The 19,952-nt window shown below is 45.6% G+C and overlaps 2 protein-coding genes across 2 annotated transcripts in view; both read right to left on the bottom strand.

Annotated features, from left to right (window-relative positions):
- Positions 1 to 4,082: 4,082 nt before the first annotated feature.
- LOC115329103 (tigger transposable element-derived protein 6) lies at positions 4,083 to 6,057 on the bottom strand. The gene has a single exon (XM_029990582.4). The coding sequence runs from the start codon at positions 5,719 to 5,721 to the stop codon at positions 4,165 to 4,167; it is 1,557 nt and encodes a 518-aa protein (XP_029846442.3). The 5' UTR covers positions 5,722 to 6,057; the 3' UTR covers positions 4,083 to 4,164.
- A 5,837-nt stretch (positions 6,058 to 11,894) lies between these two features.
- LOC115313773 overlaps positions 11,895 to 19,952 on the bottom strand; it is a 33,786-nt gene continuing 25,728 nt past the window's right edge. The window contains exons 3-5 of the mRNA XM_042293753.1: positions 16,785 to 16,994; positions 15,649 to 15,699; positions 11,895 to 12,518 (exon numbers count right to left, since the gene is read on the bottom strand). Coding sequence (XP_042149687.1) covers positions 12,258 to 12,518; positions 15,649 to 15,699; positions 16,785 to 16,994 — 522 coding nt within the window. The 3' untranslated portion in view covers positions 11,895 to 12,257. The remainder of the gene's footprint in view (positions 12,519 to 15,648; positions 15,700 to 16,784; positions 16,995 to 19,952) is intronic.

The raw sequence follows: 19,952 nt of genomic DNA, 5'->3' as shown, positions 1-19,952 counted from the left end.
TTTGTCATCAACCTTCTTGCCCGATGCACAAATCTGGCGATTTCCATGTACCAAAATTTGTCTGCGGTTTTCTCGACTTTCGCCGCAAGCATATGGTGCTTCTGGAATTTTTTTTTTTTTTGCTTCGACAATTGTAACGCTGGAAGGAATAAGCGTCAAGAGCTGACATCTCTTCCGGTTGGACAATGCCTTTGCAAAAGCTTGATGCATATTAAGCCACCACTTGTCGCATCCAAAGCAGGAGCTGGGAGGATTGAGCTGCTCGGTTTTGTTCCATAGGCAGTACCTAATTTCTTAGCCACTTTTCGACTAAAGGCAGCTTCTAGTTTGTCTTGCTTTCTCTTCTGATAGGACTTTCGAGTTTTTGGATTAATTGCCTACGCCACTTTCGGCGAGGTCGCCTCCGGTATGCCGCCAGCGATTCCTTCATTGAAATCTTTGAGCACATGTTGGGAAAGAACGCTGGGGCATGAACTTGAGCTCAATTCACTAGCACAGGAAGCAGAAAGTTTCTCACCCAGATGCGTGAAGCAATTCTGGCAGAGCGTGTCGGTAACCTTCATGGCTCCAGCTCTGTGAGAAGACAAGAATGACCTCACCAGATTCATGTTGAGGTCCGGATGGCATGGAGCCATGCGTCTAACTTTGAGGAAAGCTCACCGTTCTTCATCAAAAACTGCCTCGTTAGTGTACGGAAAACGCCGTATGGCGAGCCTCCCGCGCCATTACAGTTCATCGTGATTAGAGTAGAGCTGCACGACAATCTGAAAGACTGGCACCTGGGGCTGCACAATCTTTTCCATCTTGGTCACTTTCACCACCAGTATTGGTACCCTCACTGAAGATGTCAGCAGAGTGTTATGTGTCTCAGACTCTCGCATGCTCAACAAACTTCGAACAGGCCAAGAAGCTCGAGAGAGTGATGCGAGATGAGTGGTGAACTGAGACAGTGATCATTGTGACGGCTTCCGCTACATGGTTGGCTGTGGAGAGCCTTAACCGTTAGCTGCCTTAGCATGCAAGCCAGTTCGGGTACACCATCCCATGGAGACTTTGGATACTTCCGCTAGTACTGACTGACCCCCCCCCCTTCCCCTCCAATGGTGAGTTCTGCTGGCATCATCATCATTTTATGACACCTCAATGAAACATTAGCCCAACATTACTTTAGTCCTGACTTCCTTCGTACAAAATTTGGTAACCTTTGGTAAAGCGGTAGAAATCTATGTTATTCAGATATTTTTAAGGACATTGACACTTGGAGTTTGTAATCCATGGCTATAGCACACCTTTGGTAAAGCATGGTAGAAATTTGCGTTATTCAGATATTTTTAAGGACATTGACACTTGGAGTTTGTAATCCATGGCTATAGCACACCAGGACGGGTCGTGACGGCCACTCTTGACTTAGAGGGTGTGTTGCTATTGCCTGGATTTCGTTTTGTGATGCACAACTTTTTACGTAGTGAGCAATTCCGAACTATTTTCTTGCACTGCCTGGAAACCAACATTCTCTTTAGAGACTTCTACTTATTTAGTATTTGTAATATGCAACCAACTGAGTAATGTAAAAAGCGATATATGTGCGAGCCATTGTAGCCGCTCCAGCACCGTGAATGTTTCACCTGACTACACCTCTCCCAAAGGTCACGCTCTGGCTCATAGCATTTGCTGCAGTCCACCATAAGGGTAAACGGAGTATAGTCGGTCATCTGGTGTCCCAGCCGTAGATTAGAAATTTAGTCAGTGAAAAACCACTGCTTGCCTAGGGTCTAATGCACATCACAAAGCAGCGATGCACGGTTCCTATTTTGAAGTCGAAGCTTGAGAATTGCTGTCTCTCACCTTTGCAATGCAGTTGGTATAAAAGTGAGTTCACCTGAAACTTGACTTCATTCCAGAGGCAGGCTGGCAAGTGTCTTACTTCATTCCCCACGTGAATTCCATAAATCCTAAAAGGGTCGCTACTCTTGTCTTTTGGCCCGACTCGCCATCTGCCTTGTCGACTCCTCCACTATGCGGCGAAGGGAGCCCTCTTCCTCCCGGGAGTAGGCCCGTGCCACCTTCCTTGCCCGCTGCTTGGCCAGCGGCTGACCAGCTGCCTGGGCAGGCAACAGATGCTGCTGCACTGGAGCAAGCTGTGAAGCTGGTGGCCGAGCTGGCACCAGCTGCACAAGGGTCGGCAGCTCGTGGTTTCGCTCCAGCTGCAGCAGCAAATCGCAGGTCTTTGAGGATTCGAAGTCCTTCAGCATGGAGTCCTATGAAAAGAATTTAGGATTATTTTATTTATAAGAATTTAAATGGAATTTATTCATTCATAATTATGTTCAAAATATGTAATTATGACAGTCACAAGGCAAAATTGTGGCTAGTCTCTGCAATGTTATCAATGCTGGAGAAACCAGTTGCAACACCAACATTTTTCATATGTCGCACAAAGAAGTTCTCGCAAAATTTGATTGTCAGAGGCAAAAGCAATGCTTTTGGTGTTTGAAATATGTATGTCTTGATAAAATAGCATATATCTAATCGAAAGTGCCTTGAAACAGTGCCGTTTCAGCGCTGTTTCAAGGCTTTTCTTACATATCCCTTCTCTGCATAAAAGGGGAAACTTGCAACGCTCTGCAAGGAGCCGGACTTTTTTTTATTACAGTTCTTCAGGTGAAAACTAGTAGACTATACACTAAATATATTGTTGAATGCTGTAGAAACGTGCATCATAAATTATCTGTCTGGCAGGCAGTCATGTTTTTATTTTAATGTAACAGATGCCTACTCAAACTATATTAACAAATGTAGCTGGTGGTGGCACTTGCAAAAGCCGTGATGCAAGCATTGGAAACTATGATTAAACATAATTAATCAGTGTTACCAATAATGTCCGTGAAGAGTTGGAAGGAAAAAAGAGCCAGTACTCTTCTATCTTCGGTGACTTCCCCTGCCGTCCTCCTTGACCACATTGGGTAAACAAGCACTCCACACGGACAACGTCGCTGCCGCTGTCTTGTTTGTGTTTGTGTTTGTCCAAGCTGCTGCTGCTTCTCTTGGCTGCGAAGTTGGCTGACGTACTTCTGCGATCGGACGTGGGCGACAACATCGCTGTTGACACCATGGGAAACGCTTATGTCGCAACAACAAACGACGCGGAATGCGTGATGCTTGGTATTCTGTGACTCCACAATGCAACCGAATTCGGTTGTATAGCTCTCTAAAAATACTTGCAGATACTTTTTGCATTCGCGCTCTTTGCTTAAAGCCATGACTGGCAGAGGCCAAGGAAACGTTGCACGCCGAGGGACGCTGTAGCTCGCCACTAGTGACAACAAAGAAAAGAGAATCTAAGCCAACTAGCTTGGATTGGATAAAGAACAGTCAAGTGCTTGGATAGGATTCGATTGGATTTTATGCCAATGTGGCCGGACAAAGAGCAGGACTCGGGTAGAAACGGGGGCCAAGTGCCTTTACCGGGAGATTTCCCTGTCAATTGTACAACCGTACGAAATTGTCAAAATCCAGGAGTCTCCCGGGTAATCCGGAAGACTTGGCAGGTATGAGGACACCATCCCCCTTCAGCCCCCCTTACGGGTGTTCTTACAGTAGTGAAGATGCCATAAATGCTTTCCTTGCATGCTATCAAGTTCTTGTTTTTCTCTTTTTCCTTTTCTAGCACTTTAATAGAGCTCCCCTTAGCAGCACTCTCCATTGCATCTTTAACTGAAGTAGCTTTAACTGAAGACCTCTTGCAGTATTTCTAGTATTTCCAGACCCCTGATGTTGGAAATCACGGTGTCGTAAAGATGATGGAAGCTTGACCACACCTTCAGCGGGTGCCCCGACCACAGCCAAACTCGACAAACAAGGATCCAGACAAAGGTGGGCAAGCCGAACTCCTCCACAGCCGTAAGGGGTCCCAAATTTGCAAGTTAGCAAATGAACTCTCACAGAGGGTAAAAACATAAAATTAAGCTGGACAAAAACACACTTGTGCAAGCACAATTTTGCCACTACAGTCGAGCCCGCTTACAACGAACCCTTCTACAACACGAAACGCATTCGCTCAAAGAGAAGTTCGTTATAAATGGACTTACCCTTAAAATTCAAGATAAATAAGTAAGCACGGCACGGATTGGAAAGCGCAACACCTGCGATCGATGTGCATGGCGTTTATTCAAGGAAGTCCGTAATCGCTGTTTGCTTCCGCAGTGCAGATCCAATTATAGCGCTCTCCAGGTTGCTCAGCTGATCGATGTGAACATCGCTCAGTCCCCGTGCGTACACCAGCTGCTTCAACGAAGCTATGTGCCCCAAAGCCGTCGCTGTCGAAACCGGAGGTGAGGGAGCAACCCCATCGCCGACGTCGTCTTCGTCGTCCTCTTCGTCGTCGGACGCCGCAATGTCCTGCCGCACCACCCGCACGATAGCTTCATCGGAGGCGCTCTCCGAGACGATGACATCTTCGTCGGCGTCAACGAAGTCGTCCCACGTCTGCCCTTCCTCTGTCAGACTAGCAGCAACGGCTTGGGTCCACAGGGTCGAGTCGATGCTTTGCGCATCGTCTTGGCTTGCTTCCGCAGGAGATTGCTCCGCAGGAGAAAACGAAATCCCAGCTTTTCGAAAGCAGTTCTTGATGCTGCCAGACCTGACTTCCATCCAGGAGGCTTTCAGCATTTCCACTGCGTTCATGAGAGAAATTGTCAGCTGAGGCCCTCGCGCACTTGGTCGGCCGATTGCGATGAGCAGCCTTTCGATGACGCGGCGGCGGTAGCACACTTTGAAATTTCTGATGATCCCCATGTCGAGGGGTTGGAGCTTGGCAGTGGCGTTCGGAGGGAGGAACATCAAAGTCACAGCATTCAGCTGTGGGTTCACATGATGAGCTGAGCAATTATCCAGGATCAACAGGATCTTTCGTTTTTGCTTGACCATGGCATTGTCAAGCTCCGTGAGCCATTCGGCAAAGAGTTGCCGAGTCATCCAAGCCTTGACACTGTCTCGGTACCGTACGGGCAGGGGGTTGGTGAAACAGCGCGGTTTCTTCGCCGTTCCAATCACAAACGGCAAGCGCCTGTCGCTGCCGTCTACATTACAGCACAGGAGCACAGTTATCCGCACCTTGCTGTGCTTCCCACCGACGCATTTGTCGCCCTTTAACGCGTGCGTACGCACAGGCCTCATCTGGTAAAACAACGCAGTTTCATCCGCGTTGTAGACATCTCGCTCACTGTAGCTGTAGATCTCGTCCAGGTTGTCAGCAAGCCACTGCTCCGCTCTCTCTATGTCCACGGATGCCCCTTCCCCGACGATGGACTTGTAAACAATCCCGTGGCGCTCCTTGAAGCGATGGAGCCATCCGTTTCCAGGGCTGAACTCTGTGAAATTCAGGAGAAACGCGAAGTCCCTGGCTTTCCCAAGCAGCAGGGGTCCGCTGATGGGGACGTTCATAGTTCTTGCGTCGAGAAACCACTTGAAGAGAGCGTCTTCGACGTCTTTGTACGCGGCGTGCCGCAGCCGTTTTCGAGCACTGCAGTCACCATTCATGCTCATTGCTGCCATGATCTTCTCCTTTTCCTTGGCGATCGTCGAAATGGTGGACTTCGATAAGCCATATTTCTTGCACAGTTCGCCGTTTTTCGCCCCTGCGCTCAGCTCCTGAAGGATTGCAGATTTCGTGCCCATGTCGATCGCCTTGCGTTTCTTCGCAGTTGAAGCAATGTCCGACATAACGATCGATGACTCGGCGAGTGACCGTAGACTGAACGATTGCGCGGAGGTCGAGCCGAAATGCCGAAACCAAACGACGAGAGGCAACACGCTTCAGACGGAACGAAAGACAAAAGACCGCGAAACCCCAACACTCAAAATAAAAAATAAAAAAAAATGCAAAAAAAAAAAAAAAGGGGGGCTTTGCACACGGCCCCAACGCTTCGAGCAGAACGCGTGCAAAGCGTTGGGCTGGGAGGCCTGATTGTCTTGCTTTCCCCTTTCGTTCCCTCTTCCCTCCCCATCCCCCTCCCCAAGAACCCGACGCTGTCGGGGTGTTGCGCTGCCGGTGCTCCTCCGCGTTTTGCGCCTACTCTCCCCTGCCTTATCTCCGCCGGCAGCCAAGGTCGCGGCGCCGTCAGCGCCGTTTCGTTCGTTCTATCCGAGAATTGCGCTCAGAAATGGCCGTTAAAAGTGGGCCGTTTTGTGCAGGATTCTTGCGAAATATGTTTGGGGATGAGAAATTGTTCGTATTAACCGAACGTTCGTTTTAAGTGGGGCCGTTATAAGTGGGCTCGACTGTATATGGTCTAGGAATAGTCAGCTTGACTATGGGAAAGATGTCACTTTTTGAGGGCCGTCCAACTAGTTGGCACCCAAAATATAGTTCACTTGACTATTGGCACTCAAATGTCGTTTTTTGAGGACTTGCTGCAAGTTTTCGGCTGATGTACGCTTGTGTGCAGATGCTGCTGTTTGACGCACATCCTTCTCTGCCATCCGCTTCATGCTCCGTGGGTCAGGGGTTACATTCAGTTCTTGCAGAACCCTTGCAGAGGTTTTCTTGTTTCCGCCATTGAACTTCATCAGCTACAGCTGTTTCAACGGTGAACAGTGATGCAAGGCAGTGCTTTGGCGCCAGTGCCCACATCGAAGTGCAAGCTTTCATTGCTGTTCTCGGTCTTGCTGCACTCACGCCGCTGCAGAAGCGTCCCCTCTGACAGGCGCTCATAAAGGGGAGTCTAATGCACATCACAAAGCAGCGATACAGGGTGCCTATTCCGAAGCCGAAGATTGAGAATTGCTTAGTCTCTCACCTAGCTTTACAATGCAATTGATGTAAAAGTGAGTTCACTTGAAACTTAGCTTCATTCCAGAGGCAGGCTGGCAAGTTTCTTATTTCGTTCCCTACGTGAGTGCCGTAAATCCCAAAAGTGTCGATACTCTCTTGGCTTTCGGCGGACCGACTCGCCATCAGTCTTTCACCTTTGCTGCAGCTGATATAAGAGTGAGTTCACTTGAAGCAGAGAAGTATGCAGTGTAAGATGAAGATTGTTTCATTGAAAGCATCAGAAGGCTGGTTTGCCCGCTCCAAAGAGAGACGTGGACTGGTCTTCAGACACGTCTGCGGAGAGAAAGGTGCCGTTGACGGCGATGTAGTCGATGACTGGAAGAACATCAAGCTTTGCGAGCACCCCCTTAGCAAAAAAAGACTGTACTTAAATGCATTTCAAAATGCATTTAATACACGTATTATTTCATATTCTTTTGTCCACACTGGAAATGCATTTAAATATACTAAGATATACCCCAGACATATTAAAAAAATAGCAAATACGCATCTGAAATATATTTAAATGTATTTTCCAAATGCATTTTAATGTGTTTTAAATATATTATGTACTGGAAATACATATATTAAACACATTTAAATGTATTTCCCAAATGCATTTAAATGTGTTCTGGAAATGTATTGGAGCACACTTTACGTAGATATAAAATATATTTAAATATTGCTTCCCAAATGCATTAAAATACATTTTAGCACTGCAAAAAGAATATGTTCTATATTAACCAAATGCACTGAAAAGTGCTCACCCATTGAACTCAGACTCAGGCATAGTAAAGTTTCATAATTTATTTATTCAAATAGACATCACCGTAAAACACTTTCTAAAGAAACTGCTATACACTAAGGACTTTGAAGGAGGGACACTGTCTAGAGACTTAGCTTCTGAACTACTCAAATGATAGGAATGAAACTGGCAGAGATTTAACAAAAGGCGTATGTGTAATGTGAAACCTTTCAGCTCTCTAGGACAATTTAATATACCTGCCTAAGAAGATATGTCACTCTTCATTAAGAAATCTATGATATGCAAATAAAGCTATTAGGGATCATTATCACTATTATTATCATTATTTTAAATTTAAGCTTGTGTCTGCCCTTAAAATATCCCGAGTTTTCATTTGTCTTCTTTCCCGCACAACCCTCAGGATAGCCAATCACCGCAATTTACAGAAAGAGCTTGGCGAATGATGTGGCCGAAAATATGATCAGACCTAAAATTGAAGTCCGAGGTGGGACATTGCACAATGCAAAACATCATGCCCAGTGTCCTGCCACAGACTTCAATTTTATATGTAATCATATTTTTGTCCACCTCATTCACCGAGCTCTCTCTGTAAATCAGAATGAATGACTGTCCCGAGTGTGGTGCAGAAAAGCAAACAAAAGAATACGAGGGCAGTTTTTACAGCACTAAAGAAGAATGGAGGTTCCTTAGTTGCAGGCATCCTCGAACAGTCTGGCGTGGGACCCGCCTCCATTCTTCTTTAGTGCTGACGAAGCATTATCACACTGGCGCCGTGAGTAAGCGCGGACACTTGACTCCGTCTGGTCTGGAAATTTGGCCACCACATGGGCTAAAAAAGAAGAAAACAAGCAACAAGTTAACAAAAGCAGGCTTTTCAGTTCTTAAAAACACTATGTAGGAGTGTGAAAAATACTGGTTCAAATTGAATAGGTTGCCATCACTTTTCAGGTTCACAGTGCAATAGACGTATTCCAAAACTCGAAGCACCTGGTCTAGGCGTAATGCTACATTATGCATTGTGGGATTTAGTGGGAAGCGAATTCCATACGCATTTGACTACTAGCCCTTAGGATCCCAGAATGCAATACATGAAGTAAGAAATCTATGGAAGTAGTCTATTGGAAGTGCAGACCACTGTTTTTTTTTTAATAAAGTTAAAGCTTGGCATGGCACTTCGCCTGTTTCATTCAAGAAGCAATAAAAAATACACTGGAATAGATAAAAATAGGTAATGGAATCGAAAAACAGAGGATTAAGAGGAGGCAAGCGACAAGGCAATGCAAGCGACAAGGCTTCCAGCGTTATCAAGGAGAGGGGCTAGACCAGAAGTCTCAAACATGCGGCCCACGACTCTCTGGGGGCGCGGCCCGCAAAACTGGCTGTGAGCTTTTGTTCCCATGACTTGGACTGTAGAAATGGCATGTGCCCTAATAGCCCCTTCCCCCGCCCCCCCTTGATTCAATTCCACCCAAAACGTAAGTCTCCTCTTATAACATATTCATATAGTGTATTCTATACTGCTTTAATGTGTCTTGTGTTTAGTTTTAATTCTTGCTTTCCAATTATTTGTCACCTCGGCTGCACAAACTCTCACTCAGCGGGAGCAACAGCCAAAGACTAAGGTCAAAATTCTCGCCTTCAGAAAATATTAACATTAAAATATAAGTGTTTAATCATACTGCTGCTATAACGATCGTCAGAAAACGAAAACCGTCGTACGAATAATTTCTTTTTTCGATACATGTAGAGAGAGATTGATTAATTCCCGAGTGAATTGAGCAACTGGAACTACTATAAAGCGTGCATGCTTAGCTTGGTGGCTGGGCGGTGTCATTTTTCTTGTTATCACATGAGGTAACTGCCGCAAGCATTCATATAAACAAGTCAAGCATAAAAATTGCACGCGCAGCAAGCACAAGGTCTCTTCTCTCTAAACCCCCCTCCCCCCGGCCTTACCATGGGCCTCGACCTTTCCGGGGTAGTATATCTGGCCCCCATAGTCAACTGAGTTTGAGACCCCTGGGCTAGATTGTGAGGCGGTAACAAAGTGAAAGAGCTCAATGTTTGAATGCCTTCTTCTCAGTTCCACTTGCTGCTATTTGATACGAAGGAATCCTTTGTTCGAAGGTAAAAGTATTCTGATACCACAATCAAGATGAACTGAAATATCCTGCGGATTCAGGTTATCTACTTCATTTTAAGTTGAAGTCCTCATAGAGAAAAAATTGTTTTCAAAAATTTGCATAGACATATATGTGCATCTAATTTTCATAAGTAATAACTCTTCCTGAAATATTTACATTTGAGTTTGAAAGACTAGATAGCTTGAAGTACCACATCCCCCACTTTACATTCAAGCAATCAAAACGGTGCTCAATAACTTCATTTGCATATCATAGATTTCTTAACGAAAAGTGGCACATCTTATGCAGGTACGTAAAATTGTCCTAAAGAGCTAAAAGTTTGCGCAATCCACCTACATCTTATGTTAAATCTCCCCTGCAAATTTCATTTCAATCACTTGAAGGCTTTGTTCCCTTTTTGTTAGCGGACTATTTAGCTTAGAAATAAATATAGAAGTTACATATATTTTAGTCCTGCGGGGCCGAGCCCCAAAGTCGTAATTATTGTTTTTGGGATTCTCACGGACTAAAAGACGCTTTTGCACAGTCCCCTGAAAGTCCAATAATCGGGGTTCCACTATACTTCTAAGCTAATAGCCCGTTAGACGAAAAGGAAACAAAGCCTTTAAATAAATCAAAAGAAAAGAAAAGCATGGTGGGGTAAAGGCACTGATAAAATTGTATTGGCACTTTACCAAATTTTAAAAAAAAATTATTAGTAATTTGCACCCTTCAGAAACAAGTGAGCAATGCCCTCTTGGACATATGCAAACTTCCGAATGCCATCAAACATGAAATTTCCACATGTCAACATACGCAGCTCAGAGCCCGCGACACTCATTTTTGTCCTAAGTATCGGGATCGGGTAGTTCCCATTTTGACGACTTCATCGAACGACACTGTGTCGCAGACGGCGATGATGTATTTGGCAATTGACGTGGTACACAAGTCATGATGAGGCCATCTGGTCGAGGCCCTCTGCCATTTAGGAGCATGTAAACTTCTGCGGAGCACGTGGAACTTATAGGCACAGTATACAACCGAAACTCTATGCCTTTTCCACTTTCTAAATGCTCGGCACGACCCGGCAAGCGAGATCACATGGCTCGTAAAAAGAATGTGCGCCACTTATTATGGACACTAAATTGTTTGGTTTAGTATTCCTTTAAGCCGAATATGAAGCGAAGGCTACAGGCACAAGGCCGCTGCAGCTTGGAGAAAGTTTTAGCTGACAGCGCTCGCGCTAGAAATGCCCGTTTCAGTGCGCGGCGCACGCGCTAGCACGGGTTCATAGCCCTTCGCTCTAATATCTACATTACGAAGTTAACTTGAAATCCATACTTACGGCTGAACTTCACGACCTGAGCTGTCAGCAGCTTCGTTGTCCCTGTAGCCCGTTTGTTCTTGTCTTCGTTCGGCCAGTTCACTTTTACCCAATTGTTCTTCTGGGTTGGCCCGGTGTAAGTGGGCCACGTTTTTGAATTGTGCTTCACTATTGGATCGAAGTTTTGAATGAGTTTTACTGAATCAACTGAAAGGCTCTCGTCCGGAAACCTGTACAGGGCGAACTTGTCCATCGTAACGCGGACACTTCGAAGTTCCAACGTCCCAAACGACAAACGAACGCAACAGAGGTAGACAAAAGCAGTGGTGACCCAGCCATTTTAGGTTTTGGAGCAAGAAAAACCCAATTTTGGAGCAATTCGTATCACATAAACTCCCCTTTTGGAGCAGGGAAAAACTCGTTTTGGAGCACCTTGGTATCAGGAAAACTAAACATTTTGGAGCAGCATGAACATAGAGCAGTTCTGTGCCATGTCTTTATTAATATATATATATTACGGCGGCCCTTGTCAATCTTTCCTCACCCCCCATATATATATATATGTCTGTGTGTGTCCCGAACATCTGAATTTCATATAGTAATTTACAAAGAAAAGAACTCACCATAAGAAAACCATTTTATTTATGACAGAACATTCTTGCAGCTAAAGCTTAACTATGTAACAAAATATCACAGATGAAAACTAAAATATTGCTTAATACTTCTTGCCTTTTGACTGTAGGCTATATATCACAGGTGAAAAACAAAATATTGACTCAATGCTTTTTGCATTTCTTTTTCAGTTTGTCCAGCTCGCAAAGAGTGTGTGGCAAAGTAGCATTGGCTTCAGCTAACATAGTTTGGCCACCTTCTACTTTTTCCAAGCTTTGGCACTTCAGTCCTGCCCCAACGGTCTCTTCCGCCCTCTTCAGCAACGCACGGCACGAGGTCACCTTTTCCTCCAACTGCTTCTTTAAGCGCTTGTCATGCGAGTTGTCAGCATCAACTTGTGCGCTGTCAGGCTTTTTTCTCTTCATGACGGCCTCTCTGCTTCCAAAGCTTTTCACTCATGCTCATTATTGTTTGTGACATAATCCGGTTTCATGTCTCATTTCTTTATTTTTAACCCTGACCACTAGAGTTCTTTCTTCTTGCTTACCCTCAATAAAATAGTTTTTTCTTTGGTGCTGTTTGGCCTCAGCAGCCCTTGCACCATAAAAATGCAATCCAACCCTACAGTGATGTGGGAATGTGGAGCTGGATGGCAGGGTGCCTTCTGCAAGCATCAGGCCCTCGTTCATCATCGATACAGAGGGACCTTCCCCAACGCTTCTCTTCTCTTGGCCCATGACTGCCACCAGCTCGGGCTCTTGGCTCTGGGAGACAAGTGCCAGGCTGTGGCTCTCTTCCGAGCCTTCCAAGAGCCGCCAGGGCAGCCATCCACCAGTACTGCCGTGAAAGAAACTGCAGCGCCAGCAGAGCCGAGCAGTGCCCCTGCAATGGAACACCAGCAGCTAGCCGGCCTCGACGACTCCCCTCCCATTAATCTGCAAGAGCATCGACAGCAGGGTTCGTACAGGTTTTCAAGAAAAAAATTCAAGGACTTTTCAAGGACCTTTCAAAAAATAAAGAACACTACAGTAGATCACATATTATTTTTATTGCACAGAACAAAGAAAACTGACTTCAATTGAAGTTATTGCACGTACAGTTTCATTTGACTAGGTGAAGTTAGTTCTAGAGATTGTACATAGTCTCATTCGACTACATAAAGGGTGAAAGCTCACGTCAGGTCTTTTAGTTTATTAGCTAGTTGAGTCTTAACGCTGCTGAGTTCCTCAGCCTTGGCTCTTGCGGTCTTTCTTAGGCTGTTCAATTTTACCAGCTTCTTGATGTCAGCAGTTGCTTCAGCCTTTTCTGCATATTCATTTGCAGAGGCCGTTAAATCGGCAACAACTGCCTCAAGCTTCTTTTTCTTCATCTGCAGGCCTTCAACATCTTCCATGATTTTTTGCCTTTTTGTTTGCTGCGAGTTTTCCTGGCACTGTTTCTTTTGCGATTCTAGGTGTGAACTGTAATGCTGCCTCGCTGCTGCTTATTGTTTGTATGAAGTCGGCGGGCTCACCGCCATTCCTTATTCATGTTAATTAGACTGTATTCTCCTCCCTCAAATAATGCCAACAGGCCTTTGAGGTACTTTGAATAAATAAATAAATAAATCGTGCAGAAGCATGCCTGAGCCTTTCAGTATATGACCATTGTTCACGCAATGTGGCCACATTATTTGGACAGAAAATTTGAGGGATTTCATTAACACCCCGAGACATGTGATGATTCCGTGGAAACGCTAGTTTCATGTAACGACGCAAGCTACTGGCTAACGAGAACGCTATCATGAATGGTGCTTATTTCTTTAAGGGGAGACGCGGGTCTTAAAATGGAAAAAAAACGCGAAATTTCACGTTTTTCAAAATTCACATATTTGGATTAATTGTAGTCTAAGGTACCTGCCTGCAAAGTTTCAGTGTCGAATTCAATGTCTAAGCATGCAAAAAATGATGTTTACGATGTCCCCGCAGAGCCCTAACACAGCGAGTTCAATGAAAACAAGTGGAACTTCGCGCCCCGCGCGTTTCGCGATCGCTCGTCGGATCGCGGCCATCTTGGTCTTGTTGGAAAGCTGCTTATTTTCCCCACGTTCCCATTCCATTCGTTATCGCGACAACATCGGGGAACGTCCGCATTCCGCGGGTTTCGAAGGCCCCAATTGCGATCGCTCATTGGCCGGCTAGCAAGGTGCCCATACGTCGGAGCACGCGCGGCGCCTAGCACCCCTGCTATTGGCCTAAACGCGCCCCTCCGCTCTTTTTCTCCTTTCCTCCTTTCTGTTCCCGCGCTGGCGAGAGGTGCGTCGTCTGCTCCTGGGCCCGTCTCCGCCCGTCTCCTTAGGCCTGTCTGCTTTGTTTCTTCCGTGGTCGAGCGCACGTTTTAGTTCCCGTTTGCGCGCTTGCGTTGAATATTGTTGGTTCGTTTTCCTACGAAGTCGCGCGTGTTTTGTTTCGCTTCGAGTTCTCGAGATGCTGGACGACGCTCGGTTGAAATCGAGCACGCGGCAAGCGTTCGGAAGGAAGAGGAAGCGACCGTGGAACAAGAAGCCGAAGCTGTCTGCTGCAAGTGCGCCACCGCGATTGACGCCACCGCGATCGGCACCGCCGGATGCCTTGGATCTTCGGGAAACATCAGCCGGAGACATCGCGACTCCATGCAGCAGCGGCAGTTTGTCGAGCTTTGCGAGCGCGGTTCGTGTCGACACCGCATACTACACGGCCGAGCAGGCGCAACGAGTCGCACGATCGGACGAATGCAAGCGTGCGCTATCGGAAAAGTCGGCGACCCAGCGCAAATCCGACCTTCTCGGCATCACCACAGGAGGCCAGACGCGCGACGCTGGGACACAGTTCATTGTAGTGGACATGAAAGCTCTCAAAGCATGGAGAAGGACAATCTGTTTGCGTAAGGCCAGCGCTGCCCACCAGAGCAGCAGCAATGCAAAGCAGAGGTTCTCCAGGCAACACCAAACTGGAACAGCTGGGGACTACAGTCCTGGACAGCTGTGAGGGGCTCCCCTTTCAAGTGCTACACGAACAAAGGCCCTTTTCAGGCCAAACAAAATCTGCTTTCGGAACGTGCAACCCTTGGTGCCTCCTCCCGTTGTCCCTTATAGAGTCTACTCATTCTTTTATAACTTTATTTTACATTGCAGACATTATTTCTCAGTTTTATATTATTTTTTAAAGGTTCTTGTGAACGGATTGCAGAATTTTTCATCTCAATTTGTTCAGATAGAACTATGCTTCATATTGCTGAACATTATTGCATGGGATCCCTTACTCAATTTTATGCAATGAGTGTCAAAACTTCAACTGCAATTTTCTCAGCTTCGCATTCTTCGTCTACATGCCTAGCCTTACGGTTGTTTTCATGAGATTATTCTTCAAGAATTTCTATATACTTTATGCCGTTGAATTCAGAAAGAAGTGAACTGCAGGGTGATGCTATTTTTGTATGACAGTATGGGCCCGAAATTTTATTACTAGTGATAATGTGACCTCGTTAGGCTTTCTAAATAGTGTACTTGACCTAATTAGACTAGTTCTATACAATGATCTATCTTTACAAAAATATAAATAGCATCATCTTGCATGACAGGTCTTTAGCTACAAATCCATATCACTTATGCAAAAAAATTCGTATTAGAAAGTTCCTTAATGAGTCGTAAGAAATGACCTAATTAGGCTTAATTATTTTCTTCATAACTCAAAAAGTAATTGAGATATTGCAGAACTAATTGAATATTTGAAAAGAGGAAGCCAAAACACATATGCACACCGATTTTCATTATAATCCATTAATAAACAAAAAAGTCGATTTTAGAACCAGTGTCTTGCCTTAAGTGATCCTATGACTGGTACCGGATGCATTTTCCGTTCAAACTGTCGTTCCGTGCGCACAAATTTAACATTCATCACGTCGTATCATGAATGTCATTCCCTGACCGAGATTGTGTGTTTTCATGTAGATAATAGGAAAATGATCCGGGCTTTCAGGCGATAATGTTACTCACCTCCTTCAGGTGCCCTTTCTCCATACAAAAGGAGCAGATCATCTGAGGCTCCTGCATCAATGAAAATAATATGTAGCGAGACTGCATCCCTAATTTCCATAAATTCTCCCAGCTCTCCCCCAGAATGACGAGCAAGAATATCTAGAAAAGTGGTCAGTAGATTCCCTGAAAGTTGTCCATTTGAACGTTCCCTAAAAATTCTGCATCGGTACGGTCGCTAAAAATTTTGCGTCGGCATATTTTCTGGCGATTATGCGCCGGTATGTTTCCTGAAAATTCCGCGTCGATATATTTTCTGAAAATACAGCGTTATGGCATTCCTTAAAGACACTGGATGACCGCCTTCCTTGAAAATTAGGCATCAGTACATTCCCTGAAAATTCAGCGTCAGCATATTCCCTAAAATTCTGCATCAGTATTATACGCACGGAATATTCATTTAACACGGTCCTCACTTGAGAAAACTTGTAATCCTTACGAGCTTCATAATATCGGACTTTTCATGAACCCAAAAAAGCCGATGCGGACAAATTTGGACGCTCGGTCAATGGTGAAACTAGCAAACTACAGTCGACTCTCAATAACGTGACGGTCCCGCCTCACGTCTGTACTTTCTATGTGCTGGTGGTGCGAAGCATGAAGCACCAAAACCTGTAACGCAGTAAAGTAAGCTCCCATCGGCTCTGGACTCGGACTTTCCAATCTTTCGGACTCAAGCCTAGAAACTAAACAACACCTAAATGCATAATAGATCCTGCAAAAAAATTGCTGTCCAAGAAAAATAACTACAGTCCTCAAAAACCTTTTCTGCAAAAAATGTGTCAATGAAAATTGGTACCTGTTGCACACCTTAGGAACCTGAATATACGGTCGACCGCTGTTCGATTTGAACACAAAACCCAACCATTCGCATGCCTCTACTGGCCTGCCGAAGTGAGAAAAAATCGTTGCATGCCTCCTTTGAAAGCCGGCGTTGCCGTGCTTGCAACCTGGAAAGTAGCGTCAAGTATGCAAAACTTGAAAAACTGCAATCAAAAAGAAAGAAAGAAGAAATGGAACTCTGGCTGGGAGGCCGTCGTCCGCGAATGACTTTTGGTCTTTTCCTTTATCCGTCCCCAACATTTAACCTTCCTCACCCGCCCGTTTGAGAGGGTCTCGCGGGTGAATTGGTAGTCTAAGTCCTCTTTCGAGAGCCTCGACAACCTTTCGATGTTCTGCTGGGCCATCGGGGGCCCGGGTTGGACAAACTGGGATGCTCCAGTGATTGTGGAGGCCTCCTTCCGCCTGTGGGGTTTTGCGGATGGGCTCTTGGACCCGTACTCCGAGCCGCCCTCGTCGTCCAGGGTCTGCGCGTGCAAAGTACCAAACTAATGATGAATTCGGGTTGTCAATCGCCGGCGAGACCGAGCCGGCGGAACCGGCAACCAGTAACGCACCAGCGGCACACCATGTGACTTTCAGCACCCGAACACGAAACGTCGACGGCGGCAGTTATCTTCGCCTGTTACCCACGCGACACCGCTAGTAAGAGGCTGTCGCCGTCGTAGCTGCCGTCACCCATGTCCCAGCGGCTTGGATTGACTCGAGTAGTGACTGGTGAAGTTACTTCAGGTCAGTCTCGTTGGTTCGTTAATTTTTTTCTCTCTGTCCTTCTCTCCCATTTCGAAAGTGACGACACCGGGTACAGTCTGGTGCCTACTCGCTTGGCCGTTTGGAGCTCGGGGGGAAAAAGCGCCGCAAAGTTGCCGGTGCTTGCCGAGGAACCACCACCCGAATAATGCGCGCGACCCCGACTTTGCGCTGCCACCCTGCATGCGCTGGTTCGCAAATGTTTTAATGGCTCTGTGTCTGATTATCTTTGAAGTGCTCCTGGAACAGGGATGTTTTACATAAATGTAGTTTCTTCGTGAATTAATTATATAGTTTATACATGTATGCAGGCATATTTCTTAGAAAATGCACAATTACTGGAAATTAGTTTGTATGGTAGCAGCAAAGACGGTCAAATTGCTCCCAGTTGCTGTATGATATGTATTGAACTAACCAAAATATGCACAGCAATAGTGCCATAATTTGGAATGTTTATACTTTTTCCTGGCATTTTTATTCTAGCCTTGGGTTGTCATTTCCATTTAAAAGAGACACTGCTGCAGGTCTCCAAAAGCTTCATCAGCCTCCAAACTCCCTACAGCTGGACTCTCTGACAACAGAGGAAAAGAGGAGTAAAAGCGAATATTCGCACGTCTGTCCAGTGGTAGATTCAGCACAAGTAGCAGAAAATGTGGAACCTGTGAAGGGTAACAGTTTAAATGAGAAAAGCTTCTAATATTTAGCTTCAGGACAATTCGATTGAAGTAAAATCTCAATTTTAGGGCTTAAGGGACTAATAACGAGCTAGACACCTTCAATTACATTTGTTATACTTGAGGGTTGATATAAACAAGTTCACATATACCACCCGCGTAGTTCTTTGAAATACTATCCGAATCCAGCAAAGGTCAAATGCGAAAAATCTAGGTATATAATAAATATTCCTTGTTTTTTTACTTTGCCCCTGCACTTGGGCTGTCTTGCTTGTGATTCTCTCCCCATGGCCCAGACTGTATTTAGCATGTTGCTCGAGCAGCATGTAGCTTTTCTGCCTCAGCGATCTTTTATTCAGACCATCAGCAGCATTTATTTTGTGAGATGTAAATCTGTAGGGATGCTCCTGCAATGGTGACCATATTTCTTTATTTTCATATACCAGCTGCGATTCATGCGTCGCCTGCCCTGTCAACCATGCTTAAAATGTTGGTTGATGTTTCGCCTGTAGCTACAGGCCATACCTCAATAAAGGCACATATAAAAATGTACTCTTCCTACGAAATACATGCAAAAAAAATAAATAGAAACGAGCGCGCCGACAGCTAGCGTCGTCACAGCCTCTACAGGGCGAGCGGGGCGAGTCGGGGAAAAATTCTCTCCTCGCCATGGTGCCCTGACCTCCTGCGGTACAAACATTGTCCTGATGTTTTTGTGAAGCGATGTGCATCTTGACGTCGGTCTTGCCGCCGCGCGAAATGCTCGCATTGCAGGAGCAAGTAGTGCACAATCCATACTTGTCATCTTTCCGCGAAGTGACAAAGCACGGAAGCTCCATCCTGTATGATCTCAGAAATACTTGCAACTACTTAGTGGTTAAAGCCAACTGGATACCGATGTGGTGGCTTAAAGGGCAACTCCGCTTCATTTTTGATATTTAGAAAACTATGTAGCCCTCTTCAGTATCATATAGGAAGACCCCATGTCAAATATTACGATCTGATTCCGTTTATATATTGAAAAAACTGGCCAGCAAACCTTCAAGCGAGCTAAGTCGCCGAAATCTGCCAACTCTAGCGTGCGGCGCGTGGCGCAATCACCAGTGCAGTCAATGCCATGGAGATGGAGCGGCCAACGTTGAGCCACTACGTCAGAGGCATGCATACGCCATTCTCACGTTTTGTTTGTTTTTACTTCTCGGAGCGAAATTGACCGATGACGTCATGAGTTTCTCCTCCTGGTGTTGGCTGACTGGGCGTTCACGTGATCACCGTAACACGGATGCGCCTGGGATGCGCTGCCCTGCGCGCTTATCGGTCTGTTTCTCCGCTCCTTTTCTCCTCTTTCGTCTTCTCCCCTTCCCCCTCGCCCCCGGGCCATCACCGTCCACGCCATGCAAAGCGACCTGCCCGCGTCCAATAAAAAAAAAAAAAAAAAAAAAACTCACTCGGTTTCTTGCTTCCTCCCGAACGTCACAAGACCACGTGGTTCGACGTGACGTGCCATGACTCTGACGACCCGAGACCAATGTTGCCTGACGCAACCGAAGTTTCGGTTTCGGTATCTGCTGATGTTTAAATTAGGATTACACAATTATTCCACATTTCGCGAATCCGAAGACGTAGAGTTGTTTAGTAGTGCTTTGTGAATATGAATCACATGGAAGCCTAAATTTTTCGGAATTGAGCGGAGTTGCCCTTTAACCCTTTGCATCGGGTGATCACAGTTTCAGCAAAACTAAACCTAGCAAAAAAAAAGAGCCTAGCGCAGTGCTCTCTTATGATCATATAAGCCGTTTTCCAAAATGCGCTCAAACTTACTCCAGAGTAGAGACTTCCTACCTTGGCGTTTAAAAGTCTACCCTCTTTTTACGCTGCTGCACTAAATGATTTGTCACGTGGTAACTTGCCGGAGTAACCTAAACCTAATCTCGAGTAACTCAGATGATTATAGCAGGAGGGCGTCATAAAAAATTTGAACAACTACGGCGACAACTTCTT

Source organism: Ixodes scapularis, unplaced genomic scaffold, assembly GCF_016920785.2.
Source record: "Ixodes scapularis isolate PalLabHiFi unplaced genomic scaffold, ASM1692078v2 PGA_scaffold4__175_contigs__length_147842914, whole genome shotgun sequence".
NCBI lineage: Eukaryota > Metazoa > Arthropoda > Arachnida > Ixodida > Ixodidae > Ixodes > Ixodes scapularis.
The sequence above is the reverse complement of the archived record's forward strand: the minus strand, read 5'-3'. Positions and strand labels throughout refer to the sequence as shown.